We start from the raw sequence: 20,031 nt of genomic DNA on the forward strand, positions 1-20,031 counted from the left end.
TAAGCTGAGGATGCCCAGTTTCTTAGAAAAGTTGATTTACCCAGCGTCTTTACCTGTCTTCATTCCCAGCTTGCTCACTGCACAGGCTATAGAACTGAAGCCCTCAAGGACTGTCTTCACACAGATGCCAATTAAATACAACTCTGTACTCCAGCCCCAGGTTCAAAATTCAAGGAGGTAATCCTTTTACATAAGTTGTTAAGAGTGTCTTAGACATATAGTTTTTAAGTGTGAAGGTGAATTTCTTATTTTAAATCTAGGTAAGTTTTAAATACTGTATGTGTGTGTAAAGTATTTAAAACTTACCTAGATTTAAAATAATTAAGGAAAAATTCACTTTAAATTTATTAGATTTAAAATAATGATATACACACACACGGTATGAAACATGTAACTTACTACTCTTAAGTGAAACGTGAACTACTTTTTCAATATGGAAAATGGCGTGTGAATTGCATGTGCATCGTCCTCTATTTTTGGAGCAGAGAATGGACTCTGAGGGTTCGGTTCCTACTTTCCAGAAGAGAAAAGCTTATCTTGACAATGGGCAAATCCCAGTCATCAACTGTCTTTTCTTTTATCTGATAATTTGTGATTCTGTGGAGGAAAACTCGTTTGTGAAGAGCTCTTCATAAACAAAGATGTCTGACTCCTGTCTCCCTTGAAACTGGGATCTGTGAAAGGACAGTTGACCCTTGAACAACTCGGGGTTAGGGGCACGGTCTAACTTCTGGTCCACCCCCCCCGCCCCTAGAACTTAACTACTAACAGCCTCCTGTTGACCGGAAGCCTTACTGATAACACACAGTCCATTAATACATATTTTGTGTGTTATATGTATGTCTACGTATATTTTATGCAGTCACGACATATCTATTTCTAGGTATGTTTGCGAGATTTTTCGAATTTCCAACAGAATTTCCAATATATTTATTGAAAAAATCCACATAGGTAAGTGGATTCACAGTTCAAACTCATGTTGTTCAAGGGCGAACTGTATATTTAAAAACTATAGTCACTTTCCTTTTTTCCACACTGAGTAATAACTGTGGTTAAATGGCTGTCATTCTGTCTCCTCCTCCCCTACCCCCAACTCAGACGTGAGGTTTCTGGGCTCCATCCACACTCCGCTGCTTGCAGTGGGATTGTTTCATGGACTCATGACTGTTCCCTGACAGTTAGCACATCTGCACCTTTAGCAGCAGATCCTTGTATTTAACTACAAGCAAGATGGGATCTAGCAGGCAGAGTCGGTCACTGACGAGCAGGCAGGAGCTGTGGATGTACCATTGTCTCAGTCCTCCTCTGACATCCCTGTCTTAGCGGTGGCACTGTGGTTACGTAGTTCATCTGAGAGGGGACCTGAGCATCGTCCTCGACTCCTCCCTCTCCCCCCCCCCCACAACCCAATCAGTTTCAGTGACCTTTTGTCCTAAAATATCTCCCACGTTTCCTCCCTCTCCTTACCTAGCACTTCTGTCCTAGTTCAAACTCTCACCTCTCATCTGAGCTATTTCAGCGGCCTCATAACTGACTGGTCTGTCTCCAGTCTAGTTGTCATCAAATCCACCCTCCACATCCCTGCCGTGAAGATCGAACTAAAATACTCACAGGTGCAGCATCTTGCATGATCTCACCTTACTTATCTCTTCCGCCTTAGTCCATCGTTCCTCTTGGTTTGCATTTTGTAGTCTAGCAATCCTCAATTGCCTGTACTTGTAGTTCCTTTCTCTTTCTCACTACCATGTTTATGCCCACGCTGTTGTTTCTTACTGGAACATTCCTCCTTACCCCCCACTTCATCGAATTCTAACTCATCCTTTAAGAATCAGCTCAGGTGTGATCGCCCCAGAAAGTTTCCTCTTTCAACCTCCTTGTCTCCAGGTGAACTAGGCACTCACCCTCTGAGCGTCCACAATATCCAGTGTACACCACCATTATTTCGTCTACTACACTGCAGTAGTATTTTTTCAAGTCTAGGAAAAATTTGGCTCACTCAGAAGCTGTATGCTCAAGTTATTTTACCTTTTACATTAAAAATATTAATGCATCCGGATGATAAGCAGAGCAGGGAAGCGGAAGAGAATCGAATATCATGTAGTTATTTCCTTCTTACCTCAACATAGGATCAAGTGTGAACAGCTAGAGGTAAGAAAAACCGTAACACAAGGAACTTTTTCAAATAAGGATCCCCAGACACAGGGCCAGGGGGAGGCAAGTGAGGCCCTCGGCACAGCATTCAGGGAGGGGCTCACCCTCAAGGTCGTCCTTGTATTTTGTGTCCAGGTATGTCGCTTGCCTCACCCGAGTCCTGGCACTGTCACGTGAGCACGGAAATAAACATAAGACACTGGTATTTAAGACTTGTGCTTGAGTGAAAGGCTTATGTGGGAATAAAATCACTTGGACATTGATAAACTGGCAGGAGGGAGAACAAAAGGAAAGCAGTGATACTCAGGGCAGGACCTGGGGTCGGGAGTGGGCAGGCTCACCTCTGGCGTGGAGCTGACTTCGTGCACCTGGCCGATGAGCTTACAGTATGACTGAAAAAGCAGCAGCAGCTGGAAGTGTAGCTTATACAACCTCTGACACAGTTCCAGTTGCTAAAGAGAGAATTTGCATGGGAAGAAAGAGTTATTAAGGATCATTCTTGTATAGTAAGTGAAATCTTAGTGGAGACTAATGCACCTTTTTTTTTAAAATCAAGGAACCATAACTAGTTGTTACCATTCTAAATAAAACAGAACAATAAATCCAATCAATGACTATCAGTGAGAAATTCACTGTGTCATATAGAATAAAACAGCTCCTGGAGGATGACTAATTAGAAAGAAGTAGTAGCTAGCTATAAAGGGACTTAGTGAACTGCCAAATTTCCATTATATTTGCCAATTAAATTACAGGTTTAATATCTACAAATTATAGCTGTAGTTGTCTTAATTTTTACAAGCTATACATCTTTGAACACAATTTCTTTTTATTAAAAGTATATTTGAAAGGCACATTAAGTGGTTCTAGGTGTTAAATTCATAAATTCAGCAGACACTTGGGAGATTATTCCTTGTGACAACTCTGGCTGCCATTTAGGGTGTAGGCACTCATCCTAAAGTCTGTGTAAACACAAGAGTCACGTGACTGTCTAAGGTGCTGCGTCAGGTTTAATGATGATGCTTCTACTCAGTGCTCAACAAATTTGTTGAATTAAAGGGAGATAAAAAGGGCCCAAAATGCTTACAAAAAGGAGAAATCATGAAAGCATGCAAAACTTTCTGTGGAAAGAAAGAACGTTAAAAAATATGCATACAAAATGGCCCTGGAGCTCTATAGACACCTCTGGAATTGAAAATGTTTTCATTATACAGCTTATATGTACTGTAAGGGAAGAATAAACCATGAGTAATTCCAACACCAATGATCATAGTACTCTTTGAGCTGTTATCTGCTTAATGGCCTCTAAACTTTGCCTGTTTTATCCCAAGAAAGGGTTAGCTCCTAGGTAGCAGATGGGATTCTGCGAGAGGAAAAGGACAGCCTTCACTAGATAGAATTTAATGGCTCAGCAGTCACCACTGAAAGTGGGTGAGATATGTGGCTTAAACCAAACACTTCACTGTTCAGTTTTCAAATGTGGTTAAGTAAGAATAAATAGGGCCTTTCTTTCACTAATGGACTATAAAGAACTCAGTAAGAATTGAGAGCCATTGAAGTGACTTAAAATTGTTCCCCCCAAGTCAGTTTAAGGAGAGAAATGACAAGAATTTAAATTTAGGTTTTTAGGAAGCATATTCCATTAATAGTATTATTAACATACTCTGGACCCTAATTTTTAAAGTGACGAAAGTTCATGCTAAGACCATGCTGGATGGAGTTTTCTTTCTCCTCTCTCCCTGGCCCTTAGGGGGGAAAAAGCAATTCTACTTAGATTGATTTGATCTCTCAATGCTGGTAACCAGCCTAAGTGTAAAGAAGTAGCTATACTCATTTGCTAACCCAAACTAGATGTTTGGTTGTTTTAGTAACACATTTTATGATAATTTAAACTTGACTTTGTGGAAACCTTTTCAAAATCTGGTATAAAAGACAACTGCCAGAGACTCTCAGACAAAAAAAGTATTGTTTAAAAACAAAATGTTACCTTTCACAATTTAGGGTGAAACCTAGCTATGAAAACTCTGACTTTTCTAAGTGTCAGATAATGGTAGTTATTTCTAAAAATAGTCTAGTGATAACATGAGAGTTCATAGCAACATAGGTGTCTACTTTGTGAGGAAAGCAGCCCAGAATGCTAATCAACTACATGTCTCAGTCTACCAAATAAAAGAAAATGAAACAAAAGAGGGAAAACATGCTAAGAGATATAATAGTAACAGTAAGAACAAGACTGTTATGGGTCCGTGCCTAAACGGACAAAGAGTATGAAAGAAAGTTAACTTACTGCAAGAGATTCCATTTGCTACACAGCAAGCATGGCACAGGAAACAAAGGAAAGGAAAGAAAGTACAGGGTCAGTGTAATGCATGCAACAGAAAGCACGGCCCTCTTCCAAGAGCAGAACCGTCAGCCGTCAGCCGTATTAGCATCGCTTGCCCCAACGTGATAAATGGTTGCAAATGTTGTACCCATTCAACATGCACAGCAGTCCAGTTAGAAACAAGCTCTAATGGGAAACATGTCATTGAGAAAACATAATTTGTGATCTTTTAGATTCTCTGATTAGTTCATTTAGACTTTGTCAGTCTTGGAGAGACCATAAGTGAAAACTTATATTGCTTGAAGATTTTAGTGTTTAAATGTGAATAGTAACATAGTAAACATAGTAAAACTGTGAGGAGGCCAACTGATTAATCTGAAAGAGCCACAGCCCCAAACAAATTATACTATTGCTAAGTTAAGGCAGAGTCTTTAATATGTTTGGCTTCATATCTACTACACTATGACTATCCAATTAGCATAGAATATAATTAACAATCTAAGTGGCATTTTCTTTAGAGTCAGATTGCCTTCCACATTGAGAATATTTTACAGGACTGCTAGATATTATTTCAAAGGACTGAACATTGTCTTTATACTCCCAAACAAGTGTGAGATATGACAAGTAATCTTGCATTTTAGTTTTTATAATATTTTTCCCCAGCAGACAATTTCTAAAAGTAATCTAGAACGGATGTTAGTCTACAAGATTATAAATTTGTAACTGGGCCATGTTACAGATTACACAACCTGAGGTATTTACTATTTTCAAGAAAACTTTAACTGTGCTAGAAGTTTTTATAACCAAACCTTATGTACTGAAAGACAATGTCACACAAGAAAGGAGTACAGGGCCAGAGTTTTAAGTCTACATATACAGAGTTGCCACTGTGAAGACTTTTTAGAAAACGTCAAATCTGATTGAAACGTTTAGTATGCACCTTAGTACATAACTGCTTCTACCATGGAATTTACTTTTCAGAAGCATGGAATGAAGCAAGTGCTGAGTAAATTACATGGTCTTATGTGAAGAAAACTGCTATCTTTTTTACTGTTTTCCAAAACAGTGTTGTAATCCCAGGTCATCAAGTCAGCTAAAGAAAAATTTTCTCTGTTCAGTGAAGGCAAATGAGGCTTTTTGACTTCAGCCTGGTACCGAGGAATTTCATTGTCAACGAATTCCTTCCACTCCACACTCAGGGCACACACTTGTGTTTCTGGGGAGATGGCCAGCTTGACGCACACCAGTTCTCAGTGTCCTCCTTACACTCTCCTTTCTAGGTAGGCTAGTCCAAGCTGCATTGATATTTATTACCCCAGAATCTTTTCCTAGGCCACAGGCTTGGATGTAGTTTGCATTTAGAGCTCCAAAAAGATAGTGAAAAAAGCCTTTCAAGGAAAATGTTAAAACTACCCCCCCACACGCAAATATTTTCTGGTATCCAGGTTTTAAAAATAATCCCTTTAGAAGTCTTTATAGATATATCTATGTTTTGGTGATTCAAGATTCTTTTGAAAATGTGGGAATTTGTTTTATTTGGTCACAAGGATTTTCTTCAAGCCCGGTTCCTGTACTCCTGATATGGCTTGATTTATATATAAATTGGATTTAGAGGTATGTTTTCTCAAAATGAGAAAAAAAATGTCAAGAAGTCAAGATGTTAAGAATTGATCATAGACAAGGTAGCTTAAAAGCCTAGAATCATCTAGTTCTTATTCATTAACAGTATCATAGGAGGAGCTTCAAGATGGCAGAAGAGTAAGATGCGGAGATCACCTTCCTCCCAACAAATACATCAGAAATACATTTACATATGGAACAGCTCCTACAGAACACCTACTGAACGCTGGCAGAAGACCTCAGACCTCCCAAAAGGAAAGAAACTCCCTACATACCTGGGTAGGGCAAAAGAAAAAAGAAAAAACAGAGACAAAAGAATAGGGACGGGACCTGCACCTCTGGGAGGGAGCTGTGAAGGAGGAAAGGTTTCCACACACTAGGAAGCCCCTTCCCAGGCGGAGACTGCGGGGGGCGGAGCGGGGAGCTTCGGAGCCACGGAGGAGAGCGCAGCCACAGGGGTGCGGAGGGCAAAGCGGAGAGATTCCCGGCACGGAGGCTCGGTGCTGAGCAGCACTCACCAGCCCGAGAGGCTTGTCTGCTCACCCGCCGGGGCGGGCGGGGGCTGGGCGCCGAGGCTTGGGCTTCAGTCGGATCGCAGGGAGAGGACTGGGGTTGGCGGTGTGAACACAGCCTGAAGGGGTTAGTGTGCCATGGCTAGCCGGGAGGGAGTCCGGGAAAAGGTCTGGAGCTGCCAAACAAGCAAGAGACTTTTTCGTGCTTCTTTGTTTCCTGGTGCGCGAGGAGAGGGGATTCAGAGCGCCGCTTAAAGGAGCTCCAGAGATGGGCGCGAGCTGCGGCGATCAGCACGGACCCCAGAGACGGGCGTGAGACGCTAAGGCTGCTGCTGCTGCCACCAAGAAACCTGAGTGGAAGCACAGGTCACTCTCCACACCGCCCCTCCTGGGAGCCTGTGCAGCCCGCCACTGCCAGGGTCCCGTGATCCAGGGACAACTTCCCCGGGAGAACGCACGGCGCGCCTCGGGCTGCTGCAACTTCATGCTGGCCTCTCAGCTGCAGGCTCGCCCCGCCTCCTCCGTACCCCTCCCTCCCCCCGGCCTGAGTGAGCCAGAGCCTCCGAATCAGCTGCGCCTTTAACCCCATCCTGTCTGGGCGGGAACAGACGCCCTCAGGCGACCTACACGCAGAGGCAGGGCCAGATCCAAAGCTGAACCCCAGGAGCTGTGTGAACAAAGAAGAGAAAGGGAAATCTCTCCCAGCAGCCTCAGGAGCAGCGGATTAAATCTCCACAATCAACTTGATGTACCTGCATCTGTGGAATACCTGAATAGACAACGAATCATCCCAAATTGAGGAGGTGGACTTTGGGAGTAACGATATATATATTTATTTTTTTCCCTTTTTCTCTTTTCGTGAGTGTGTATGTGTACGCTTCTGATCTTTCAGCAGAAACCCTGCAAGCCAGAAGGGAGTGGCAAGACATATTTAAAGTGATGAAGGAGAAAAATCTACAACCAAGATTACTCTACCCAGCAAGGATCTCATTCAGAATTGATGGAGAAATTAAAAGCTTTACAGACAAGCAAAGGCTAAGAGAATTTAGCACCACCAAACCAGCTTTACAACAAATGCTAAAGGAACTTCTCTAGGCAGGAAGAACAAGAGAAGGAAAAGACCTACAATAATAAACCCAAAACAATTAAGAAAATGGTAATAGGAACATACATATTGATAATTACCTTAAATGTAAAAGGATTAAATGCTCCAGCCAAAAGACATAGACTGGCTGAATGGATACAAAAACAAGACCCACATATATGCTGTCTACAAGAGACCCACTTCAGACCTAGGGACACATACAGACTGAAAGTGAGGGGATGGAAAAAGATATTCCATGCAAATGGAAATCAAAAGAAAGCTGGAGTAGCAATTCTCATATCAGACAAAATAGACTTTAAAATAAAGCCTATTACAAGACACAAAGAAGGACACTACATAATGATCAAGGGATCAATCCAAGAGGAAGGTATAACAATTGTAAATATTTATGCACCCAGAATAGGAGCACCTCAATACATAAGGCAAATACTAACAGCCATAAAAGGGGAAATCGACAGCAACACAATCATAGTAGGGGACTTTAACACCCCACTTTCACCAATGGTCAGATCATCCAAAATGAAAATAAATAAGGAAACACAAGCTTTAAATGATACATTAAACAAGATGGACTTAATTGATATTTATAGGACATTCCATTCAAAAACAAAAGAATCCACTTTCTTCTCAAGTGCTCATGGAACATTCTCCAGGATAGATCATATCTTGGGTCACTAATCAAGCCTTGGTAAATTTAAGAAAATGAAATCGTATCAAGTATCTTTTTCTACCACAACTCTATGAGACTAGATATCAATTATAGGAAAAAATCTGTAAGAAATACAAACACATGGAGGCTAAACAACACACTACTTAATAACCAAGAGATCACTGAAGAAATCAAAGAGGAAATAAAAAAATACCTAGGAACAAATGACAATGAAAACACAACGACCCAAAACCTATGGGATGCAGCAAAAGCAATTCTAAGAGGGAAGTTTATAGCAATACAATCCTACCTTAAGAAACAAGAAACATCTCAAATAAACAACCTAACCTTACACCTAAAGCAATTAGAGAAAGAAGAACAAAAAACCCCCAAAGTTAGCAGAAGGAAAGAAATCATAAAGATCAGATCAGAAATAAATGAAAAAGAAATGAAGGAAATGATAGCAAAGATCAATAAAACTAAAAGCTGGTTCTTTGAGAAGATAAACAAAATGGATAAACCATTAGCCAGACTCAAGAAAAAAAGGGAGAAGACTCAAATCAATAGAATTAGAAATGAAAAAGGAGAAGTAACCACTGACACTGCAGAAATACAAAGGATCATGAGAGATTACTACAAGCAACTCTATGCCAATAAAATGGACAACCTGGAAGAAATGGACAAATTCTTAGAAAAGCACAACCTTCCGAGACTGAACCAGGAAGAAAAAGAAAATATGAACAGACCAATCACCAAGCACTGAAATTGAAACTGTGATTAAAAATCTTCCAACAAACAAAAGCCCAGGACCAGATGGCTTCACAGGCGAATTCTATCAAACATTTAGAGAAGAGCTAACACCCATCCTTCTCAAAGTCTTCCAAAATATAGCAGAGGGAGGAACACTCCCAAACTCATTCTACAAGGCCACCATCACCCTGATACCAAAACCAGACAAAGATGTCACAAAGAAAGAAAACTACCGGCCAATATCACTGATGAACATAGATGCAAAAATCCTCAACAAAATACTAGCAAACAGAATCCAACAGCACATTAAAAGGATCATACACTATGATCAAGTGGGGTTTATCCCAGGAAAGCGAGGATTCTTCAATATACGCAAATCAATCAATGTGATACACCATATTAACAAATTGAAGGAGAAAAACCATATGATCATCTCAATAGATGCAGAGAAAGCTTTTGACAAAATTCAACACCCATTTATGATAAAAACCTTCCAGAGAGTAGGCATAGAGGGAACTGTCCTCAACATGATAAAGCCATATATGACAAACCCACAGCCAACATCGTCCTCAATGGTGAAAAACTGAAACCATTTCCACTAAGATCAGGAACAAGACAAGGTTGCCCACTCTCACCACTATTATTCAATATTGCTTTGGAAGTTTTAGCCACAGCAATCAGAGAAGAGGCAGAAATAAAAGGAATCCAAATCAGAAAAGAAGAAGTAAAGCTGTCACTGTTTGCAGATGACATGATACTGTACATAGAGAAGCCTAAAGATGCTACCAGAAAACTACTAGGGCTAATGAATGAATTTGGTAAAATAGCAGGATACAAAATTAATGCCCAGAAATCTCTTGAATTCCTATACACTAATGATGAAAAATCTGAAAGTGAAATTAAGAAAACACTCCCATTTACCATTGCAACAACAACAAAAATATCTAGGAATAAACCTACCTAAGGAGACAAAAGACCTGTATGCAGAAAATTATGAGACACTGATGAAAGAAATTAAAGATGATACAAATAGATGGAGAGATATACCATGTTCTTGGATTGGAAGAATTAACATTGTGAAAATGACTCTACTACCCAAAGCAATCTACAGATTCAATGCAATCCCTATCAAACTACCACTGGCATTTTTCACAGAACTAGAACAAAAAATTTCACAATTTGTATGGAAACACAAAAGACCCCGAATAGCCAAAGCAATCTTGAGAAAGAAAAACGGAGCTGGAGGAATCAGGCTCCCTGACTTCAGACTATACTGCAAAGTTACAGTAATCAAGACAGTATGGTACTGGCTCAAAACCAGAAATATAGATCAATGGAACAGGAAAGAAAGCCCAGAGATAAACCCATGCACATGTGGTCACCTTATCTTTGATAAAGGAGGCAAGCATATACAGTGGAGAAAAAGACAGCCTCTTCAATAAGTGGTGCTGGGAAAACTGGACAGCTACATGTAAAAGAATGAAATTAGAACATTCTCTAACACCATACACAAAAATAAACTCACAATGGATTGAAGACCTAAATGTAAGGCCAGACACCATCAAACTCTTAGAAGAAAACATAGGCAGAACACTCTATGACATAAATCACAGCAAGATCCTTTTTGACCCACCTCCTAGAGATATGGAAATAAAAACAAAAATAAACAAATGGGACCTAATGAAACTTAAAAGCTTTTGCACAGCAAAGGAAACCATAAACAAGAGGAAAAGACAACCCTCAGAATTGGAGAAAATATTTGCAAATGAAGCAACTGACAAAGGATTAATCTCCAAAACATACAAGCAACTCATGCAGCTCAATATTCAAAAAACAAACAACCCAATCCAAAAATGGGCAGAAGACCTAAATAGACATTCCTCCAAAGAAGATATACAGATTGCCAACAAACACATGAAAGAATGCTCAACATCATTAATCATTAGAGAAATGCAAATCAAAACTACAATGAGGTATCATTTCACATCAGTCAGAATGGCCATCATCAAAAAATCTACAAAGAATAAATGCTGGAGAGGGTGTGGAGAAAAGGGAACCCTCTTGCACTGTTGGTGGGAATGTAAATTGATACAGCCACTATGGAGAACAGTATGGAGGTTCCTTAAAAAACTAAAAATAGAACTACCATATGACCCAGCAATCCCACTACTGGGCATATACCCTGAGAAAACCATAATTCAAAAAGAGTCATGTACCAAAATTTTCATTGCAGCTCTATTTACAATAGCCAGGACATGGAAGCAACATGTGTCCATCGACAGATGAATGGATAAAGATGTGGCACATATATACAATGGAATGTTACTCAGCCATAAAAAGGAACGAAACTGAGTTATTTGTAGTGAGGTGGATGGACCTAGAGACTGTCATACAGAGTGAAGTAAGTCAGAAAGAGAAGAACAAATACCGTATGCTAACACATATATATGGAATCTAAAAAAGAAAAAAAAAATGGTCAGAAGAACCTAGGGGCAAGACGGGAATAAAGATGCAGACCTACTAGAGAATGGACTTGAGGATACAGGGAGGGGGAAGGGTAAGCTGGGACAAAGTGAGAGAGTGGCATAGACATATATACGCTACCAAACGTAAAACAGATAGCTAGTGGGAGGCAGCCGCATAGCACAGGGAGATCAGCTTGGTGCTTTGTGACCACCTAGAGGGGTGGGATAGGGAGGGTGGGAGGGAGGGAGATTCAAGAGGGAAGAGATATGGGGACATATGTATATGTGTGACTGATTCACTCTGTAATAAAGCAGAGGCTGACACACCATTGTAAAGCACTAATACTCCAATAAAGAAAGATGTTAAAAAAAAAAAAAAAGTAGCATAGCCATTCTTGTTTCTCTGTATTCTGCTCTGAAGCCAGTTCTTTGCTTATGATGTAGCCAGTTAGGTAAAAATCTGAGAAATTTTCGACATGTCAGAAGATAAGTCACAGTATACTATATTACCTATAATTTTCATCATGTTTAACCTCTGAAAGTCACTGATTTAAACTAAATTGGATAAAATTTAGGAAATCTAGCCAAATGTTGAAGCTTTCCTACTCAATATTACATAGATGCATGTAATCTCCTAAGCAGGTGGGTACAATATGTACTCAGCTGTTGCTAAAATCACTTGGCTCTGGCACATTCATGACTATTGCATTGTATTTGTTGAGTAGTTTTTTGGACCTTGGTCATGACTATCTTTCAAAGATTTGAAAGATAAATACCTTTAAGCCTCTAATACAGATTACACAGCCTGACATATTTACTGTTTTCAAGAAAACTTTCATTTCAACAGACATTTCCTTACTCATTCTAGAGAAGAGATTCCTTATAGCAAAGGACTGACTGACTGTATCCGAAGGATAATGTTTAATGGGTTACAGTTTAGGTGGAGAAACATCTCGTCTTGTTCAACATTTAGCTTTTTGTTCAATTTGTAGAAGAACAGAGGTTGCAGGCTTCTCTCGTTCTTGGATTAGACAGGGATAGGAAATACACAGCTAAGAGGGTTAATGTCCATGAAGACTCTAGGATGGTCTGAATGTAATAAGATAAAATGTAGTGCAGCTACATGTAAACTCTTGTACTTGAGTCCAAAGAGTCGACTGTTCAATTAGTGCTCAGAAATGGCTGTGGAATTAAGAGTGCGTCAACTAAAATCACTTATGGCAAATGAAGTGGCAATCTCTCCAGCTTGCCCAGGGCCAGCCCTGCAGAACCGGGGAGGTGAGCTGTGCTAATTCGCTGTAGGGTCGAGGCCGATGCCACTGCCTGGAGAGCCCAGAGCCGAGATGCTTCACCACGTCCTACGTTTCCGTGAACTTAAACTCCCCAGCAGCAGCCGCTCCAGGATGAATTTCGCGGGCGACAGGAGAGGTCACCGCAAACCACAATCCTTGTTTAGAGGTGCTGGCTCTGAGTCGTGAAGAGACCGGTCTCGCTGGGTGTGTGCAGGCGGAGAAGACACTGGTACAGCAGCGTCTGCCAAGGAGCTGCCCTCACGACAGGCGCGACTCACACGCCCGCCTTGTTCTACATCTTATTTGCTGTGCGCCGTGCCTCATTCTAGGAGAACGGGTATTGTAGTCACCAAGTAGCCTAAATTACTGACTAATCACACCTGTCTTAACAAAAGAAGCCTTCCCTCCAAAATACTTCCCATGTATTAGAAGCACTTTTCTCAGGAACACTGTTCTGTTGTTTTGTACACACGCTACAACGACTCCTCCAAGGTCCCCTCAGGGAGTGAGGCCAGCACACGGGCACTAGCATCTTATATACGCAGAGATTGTTCTCACTGCGGCAAAGAGGAACACTCCTGTTTTTCTTGAAAGGCACAATTCTATTTAGCTTTCACTTCCCCATTGTGGGGCCTTAGGTGCAGAGGCACATGTTTCTATTATAAAGAAAAGAACATCGTGATGACTGGCACCTGGCTCTTGCCGGCAGGGTCGGGAACTCAGTGTGCGCAGCGGACGGTGGAGAGCCAACCAGCTCAAGGTCACTGCTGCCACTTTAGGAAGGCAGGCCTGGTGTTGCTCCCTCTTTTTTCTCTTTTTTTAAGAGATGCCAGGAATGCTGTTTTGAGTGTACGTGTGAACAATTTTAAGTTTAAACTGTTGGGTCAAATTTAAATTGTACAAGCTGAATAAAACATGTCTGAATTGGTTACAGCTTACAGGCTACCAGTGTGTAACCTTTCCTCATTACCTTGATGTCTACAACTTCATGTTGAGAATAGAAGAAAAATCAGAAAATAAATATTCAGCATCCAACAAAGAGTTATATTCTGTTCCACAAACAATTCCACAGCAATTTATCACTTATGTTACCAGTTAAGAATGACTAGAAATCAGCTACTGGCCAAGACCAGACCGGTTGGGGTAGGGCTTGGGGTGGGAAGACTTCACATGCCTATCTGTACTTGGTCACCATCTCTGGCCGACTGACATCTCTAACTGCTCAAGAGTTTGCTAGGTTTAGTAAGGTAAGTACTAATCCTTCCATAAAGTCCACGCTTCTCTGAAATAGAATACACACGTGGAATAAGTTTTGGCATGTTGACTTCGCAATTTATATCCAGACATAGATTCTTCAAGTTAAAGCTCACTTCCTATCTCCCCCTTCACTTGTCCCCATGCAAAGGGTACTCAGAATAACTGGCAACATCAAACTATTCCAGAAGATAGAGAATCTGACTTAAAAAAGAGAGCTGGAGTGAATCAATCAATGGAGGGTAAGCAGTGCTCTGAGGTCAAACACTTGTTGGGTTTTGCTTTGGGATGGAAGCCAAATGATAGCTCTAATCAGAAAAATAATCCCTCTTCCCACTCTGGATATAAGATCAATACTGAGATGGAGTGACACTGTTATTTCTCCTCAAGGCCCACCCTGAAGACGATTTCTCACCCTCTGAAGGATGCACACTCCAACATGCTTTTCTAGGTGTGACAATGTAATTACAAGGTGACCTCTCTGCCTAGACCCATCAGCAGCCCCCTAACTTGTCTTCCCAAATCCACGCTTGCCCACTTCGGTCCGTTTCCACAGGAGAGCGGGCGAGCCCCACTCTGATCACACCCACCTGTTATAACTTTTAATTGCCCACCATTGCTGTTAAGATAAGCACCCAAAGCCCTGCACGGTCTGGCTTGTGCAGCTTCTTCAGACTCAAACTTTTCTCCCTGTCACTGTCTACACGCCCAGCCCCACAGGCTCTCGTCAGTCCTTGGAAAGGGCCAGGTTCCCTCCTGCCTCGGGGCCTTCACACAGGCTCTCCACCCACCCCTCTGCACTCTAGCTCAGAGCCGAGATCTCCACTTAGATGGCACTTCGTGGAGAAGCCATCCCAGAACTGCCCTCCTGGTAGCCCAGGTTCTCTTGCTGTATTCTTTCATAGCTTTACTGTTCCTTCCTTTCCTTAATGGCACTTGTCACGGTTTACACGTGTATGACTGTTGGTAAACGTCCATCTCCCTGAACAGATCAGAAGCTCCACCCGGGGCAGAATTCACTGTTGTACCCACCACGGGGGTCACAGGAGTAACTGCAGAATTGAATGATCTTAATCTGTTCACACTTTTCTGCCCAGTTTCCTTTACAATATGACATACGTTTATAAGCCAGCTGGTCTGAGGTGTGTACTTAAAGCAATTCTAAATGAGGAAAAAAAAAGTCTGAGTGATTGCTGAAAGGTCAACAAAGACTTTCTTCATTGAAGGAGCTAAGTGGATCAGTGAAGAATTAATGACATCTGGTTTTATATTCTGAACGAAGAACAGATTTATTAGGAAACGGTTAGTATAGTTAGCGTCAGCAGAAAGGTTATTTTTATACTTCTACGTTTCCAAAAAGAAGACCGCCCCGCCCCAAATCCCATCAACACAGTCATGCTTGGCGCGAATGTCATTCTTTCTTACTCTAGAGGTGTCATGTGAATGTATGGGATGAACTCATTCTGCCTCTTCCTTTTTCAAGTTCCACACTTCTTGGGTAGATCAACACCAACACACAAAGTCAGAGCACAGAAAAGATAAACTCTAACAGGCTTTTATTACCTTTTCTTCTGAGTCCCCTGGTTGACAGGTAATTACTCCATCTCTTGATCCTCCTGCAAATGTTGCCTTACAGTTTGCAAGCCACTGTTGTCAGAAAGAGATACAGACATAGATAAATTCAGTGATGTCCTAAGAATGTTTTTACAATCAATTCTGTCAGGAAAAATAGATTAAGCTTCTAATCACAGTAAAATGAAATTTTTATATAACGACTTTTTGAAAACTTTTTGGTTAAAGATTAATAATTTGAAATTAAAATATCTGCTTAGATGGGTTCAGTGATGGTCATTTAAAAATTTCAACATTTATCATTTCAGTGTTGTGATGTATCACCCTGAAGAATGGTTTCACCAGAGCATTCCAAATTTATGTATAGATTAAATTCACATATGGTTAGAAACTTTTCATACGACTGAGGTTAGGAGACAGGTCCCAACACTTCCTCGCAGGCTGGGTCATCCTGGACAATGCACCCTGACTCACGGCACACCCTCTTCTCTGTTATTTTGAGGTGGCTTCTTTGAGGCAGGTCTATTTCACTGTAAGAAAGCCTATTATAGTAATAGCCCAGCTATTTAAAGATTCTGCCGGTCTTAAGTATCTGGAATAGTAACTAGTATAGATGTGAAAGGAACCTTTGGGCAGAAAACAATAAGCACTGAAGAACTGAAACTCACACTTGACATCAAAAGACTGGCTCGTTCACCAACCAGAATGAAAGGATTACTTTTATTAACTGATGACTGAGAAGCTGGAAATCAGTGACAGCGAAAGAGCCACAGAAATAGAAGACAAAGGGAATTGTTGCAGTAGAATGTCAGAACTCTCTTTGACAGGTCATGAGATAACAACAACAAGAAAAAAAACCCAGTAGCTTTAGAATGAATATCTTCTATGTACGACGCACTTGTGCTGGGCAGTTTACATATATTATTTCTATTTTAAAGGCAATATTGTGTAGTGGTTAAGAGCATGGACCTTTGAATCCCACAGACCTGGGTTTCAATACCACTATGCTATCTCCTAGCTAATGAGAATAATAATAGCAACTCCCAGGGTAGTTGTAAGCATTACATGATTTAAGTTAAGAGATGTAACTCTTATCAGGTTGTTGGATACATAGAAAGGACTCAGGAGACGACAGCTGCTATGACTGTTATAATCGTTATGTTCTTACAACAGTTCTGCAAATTAATTACTATTATCACTGTCTTAGAGATGATGAATCTGAGATGAGAGGAGGTAACTTACCCAAGGTCACTAACCCTGAAGTAACTGAGCTGCAATTTGAACTCAAGTCCATCTGACTTAAAAATCCACGCTCTTTTTATAGTGCCTGGTCTATGATAGGAAGTGCTCCATGGAAATTACACATGGAAGTTGCTGGAAATCAGGGGGTTTGCATGGATGGTTTCTGAATCACTTTTGTCTCTAACATTTTACAATTTACATCTTGGAAGGGAGAGAAAAGCAAAGAGCAGGAGCCGAGGCCACGAGAAACCACGGAGATGGAGAAGCAGCTACCGAGGGTGGTTAAAAGGAGAAGAGAGAGGAGGTCCGTCCCAACCAGCTTTGGGTGAGGCGGACACTGGAAGGAAGTAATTAACAATTTTAAATTTCTGAGAAAAGAAAAGTTATAATGTTGATAAACTGACATATTAAGCAGATACCCACTTTCCCCAGTTTCTTGGTAGGGAAATTATAGGGCTAAAATCGAAAGCTGAAAATTTTCTCTTTTGTAGGTATCATTTTTATATAATCCATAGTACTGACAGTTCTGCCACCATTAAGTTGGAACTGTAATCCTTCACAGAAGAACAGATGAAATCTGTCTTCTCCCAAAAGAGCCTCTCTTGGGTAAATCACATCGCCTCCCAAGAGTTCACAGTGGTTGGGTTCATTTGGTTTTAAGTAAATGTATAGGCACAGAAACATAGAAGCTTACTGAGAGGGTGGCCTCTTTTCTGTTGTTGTAGGTGTCCAAATATTCTTGCAGTTCCAAAACACTGAACTTGAGCTTGTCCAAAAGTCCACAAGAAAGGAGCTAAAGACAGGAAAATAATTTGTATTAAAACAACTTCCAGAGAGACACCTAGACAAAGGCATGGCTACGCAGAGAGAAAAGAGAAGTATATTTAGATGTAAAGTGTGGGGCGGGGGGGCTGGTAGCATCCATTTTAATAAGCTGTGCAGTTTGTAATTTAGCTCCACTATCAGCGGCAATTGCATTGGATACTGCTAATCAAAGTCTCCTGTGAAAGTATCCCTCTTCCCCATATCAGGATAGACGGACAAATCTTAACAAGTATTCCACAGAAGCCCACATTAAGATACAGCATCCATTTTATGCATGGACTCTAGTGTCTTCATCCAGCAATGTGAAGACAGACCGCCAAATAGGTTTTCAAACTGATTTTGTATTTAATCTGTACTTTAAATCATTAGTATGACATTTATACAGTCACGATTCAGCAGTCAGCCAGGGACTGTTTTAATCCTCCTTTAAACCAGCGGTCCCCAACCTTTTAGGCACCAGGGACCGGTTTCACGGAAGACGATTTTTCCGCAGACGGGGTGGGGGGGTGGGGGGGGGGTGGTCCAGGCGGTAATGCGAGCGGTGGGGAGCGGCAGATGGAGCTTCGCTCGCCTGCCCGCGCGCCGCCTACCTCTGGCTCTATGGCCTGGTTCCTAACAGGCTGCGGACTGGTACCGGTCCACGGCCTGGGGGTTGGGGACTCCTGCTTTTAAACTCATCATTTGCAGTTGGGCTGGACGAATCCATCCAGAGGGCAATCAGTCTCTTGGAAGTAGGGAAAGTGATAACATCGTTGCCTCTGGGGACCCATCTGCTTAGCTAACCTGGCATCGTGGGGACTGGCTAGGTCCGCTCTGGGAGGTTAGCTCACCACATTCACAGCCTTCAAAGTCAAGAGTCATCGGAGAGAAGCGACAAGGCCGCGAAGGGAGCACAGAGGGGGATCTCCTCCTGATTCCCTGCAGTGACTGCCTCGGCTTGGGCTGGCCATGCAGTCATTCCTGTGCAGGCCCAGGCCTCTGGGACTCATAGCACAGCAGAGCGCTGCTCGCAAACACTGAGAGTGTCTTTCAAACAAACCACCACACACGTGTGCTTCCCTCAAGTTCCGCACCATCAGCTGGGCGGGCCATTTGCCGCGGGAGCAGGCCTGAGATACTCACGGTCTCGGCGTCCACGAAAAGCGTGGGGCACTCGGAGCAGGAGGTGAGCATCTGGGAAGAGCTGACGAACTTGGATCCGATGCCCCGGAGGTTGTCTCCAAGGTAACTGGCCGCATCACAGGTTAGGAAGCAGAACCTTTTCTGAATATTCTGAAAGGCAACATAATTACTGTTTGTAAATGGCCACGTTTTAACTTTTGTACCAGAAAAAACTATTTTTCAATCTTCATAAAAATATCAGATGAGCACAGGTCTTCCATGAAGTGGCGGGAGCGGGGGCGGTGATAGGGGCAGAGTGAATGTCTTAAGTCAAGTGAGTAATCACCCAGTGTGAACAAAGTTTCCTCCTAAAATGTCATTTCCCAATGCACGGGTGCTCGTATAATCTTTTAAATAAACGCTGCGTTTGCTTTTTGCTGATTGTCAGTGCCGGTCAGCAGCTTGAGTCTGCCTAGCGTGTTTGTCAGATGAGTGAGAATTTCTGAGATTACTTCAATGTGGGTGAGAGGAAAAAGGTCATGAGATATAATCTGTTTCCCAAGATCACAGCTCCCTGAGATAGAGCACTAAAATGGGCCATAAAGCCTCTGAAGAATGAAAGGGTAAATTCACGGGACCTGTCTCCCTGTGAGAGCGCCTCTGATTAGGAGTCTGTAACTCTGTCTGATAGCTTTGCACACATCAACTCATCAATCCTCACAACCAGGTGAAGGAAATGAGGTTAAAAGAGGTTAAAGGACTCAAGGTCATGCAACTAGTAAGTGAAAGAGTTAAGGATGAGCTTGACTTCTAAAGTTCACATCCCTTCCGTAAACCTATAGTGCTTCCTAAATGTTACTATTCCCCCTATACTGCCTGAAGAAAAACCATAATTAGGAAGAATCTGACTCACTGGGCCGGTGTCAGTGCCAAAATGAGAATATTTTTAGCCCCAACTCCCAACACACAACATCTTTAACAAAAAGAACAAAATATTTAACCAAAAAAGTATTCCAGTTCTAGGCACTGGCCTTCCCCAAAGAGATGTCGTACCTTTTGAGTTGGAGAATCTAACCCACGAGAAATCCTCTCTGCCCTGTTATGGGGAAATTAGCAGGTCCCCAAAACAGCAGCAGGCTCTTGGTTCCTTACAAGTTATACTAGAAAAACGCC

At 41.7% G+C, this 20,031-nt stretch overlaps 1 protein-coding gene across 8 annotated transcripts in view; it reads right to left on the reverse strand.

Moving 5' to 3' along the window:
• Positions 1–20,031, reverse strand: part of FRY (FRY microtubule binding protein) — a 434,377-nt gene that overhangs the window by 3,104 nt on the left and 411,242 nt on the right. For 5 of the 8 annotated variants that reach the window (XM_082435479.1, XM_082435480.1, XM_082435473.1 and 2 more), the window contains 5 exons: positions 18,880–19,029; positions 17,627–17,725; positions 15,682–15,765; positions 4,436–4,453; positions 2,493–2,603 (listed from right to left, as the gene is read on the reverse strand). In XM_082435479.1, coding sequence (XP_082291605.1) covers positions 2,493–2,603; positions 4,436–4,453; positions 15,682–15,765; positions 17,627–17,725; positions 18,880–19,029 — 462 coding nt within the window. The remainder of the gene's footprint in view (positions 1–2,492; positions 2,604–4,435; positions 4,454–15,681; positions 15,766–17,626; positions 17,726–18,879; positions 19,030–20,031) is intronic. The other 3 variants (XM_082435474.1, XM_082435475.1, XM_082435478.1) reach the window with 1 other exon arrangement.

Source organism: Balaenoptera physalus, assembly GCF_965194825.1.
Source record: "Balaenoptera physalus genome assembly, chromosome: 18".
Classification (NCBI taxonomy): Eukaryota; Metazoa; Chordata; class Mammalia; order Artiodactyla; family Balaenopteridae; genus Balaenoptera; species Balaenoptera physalus.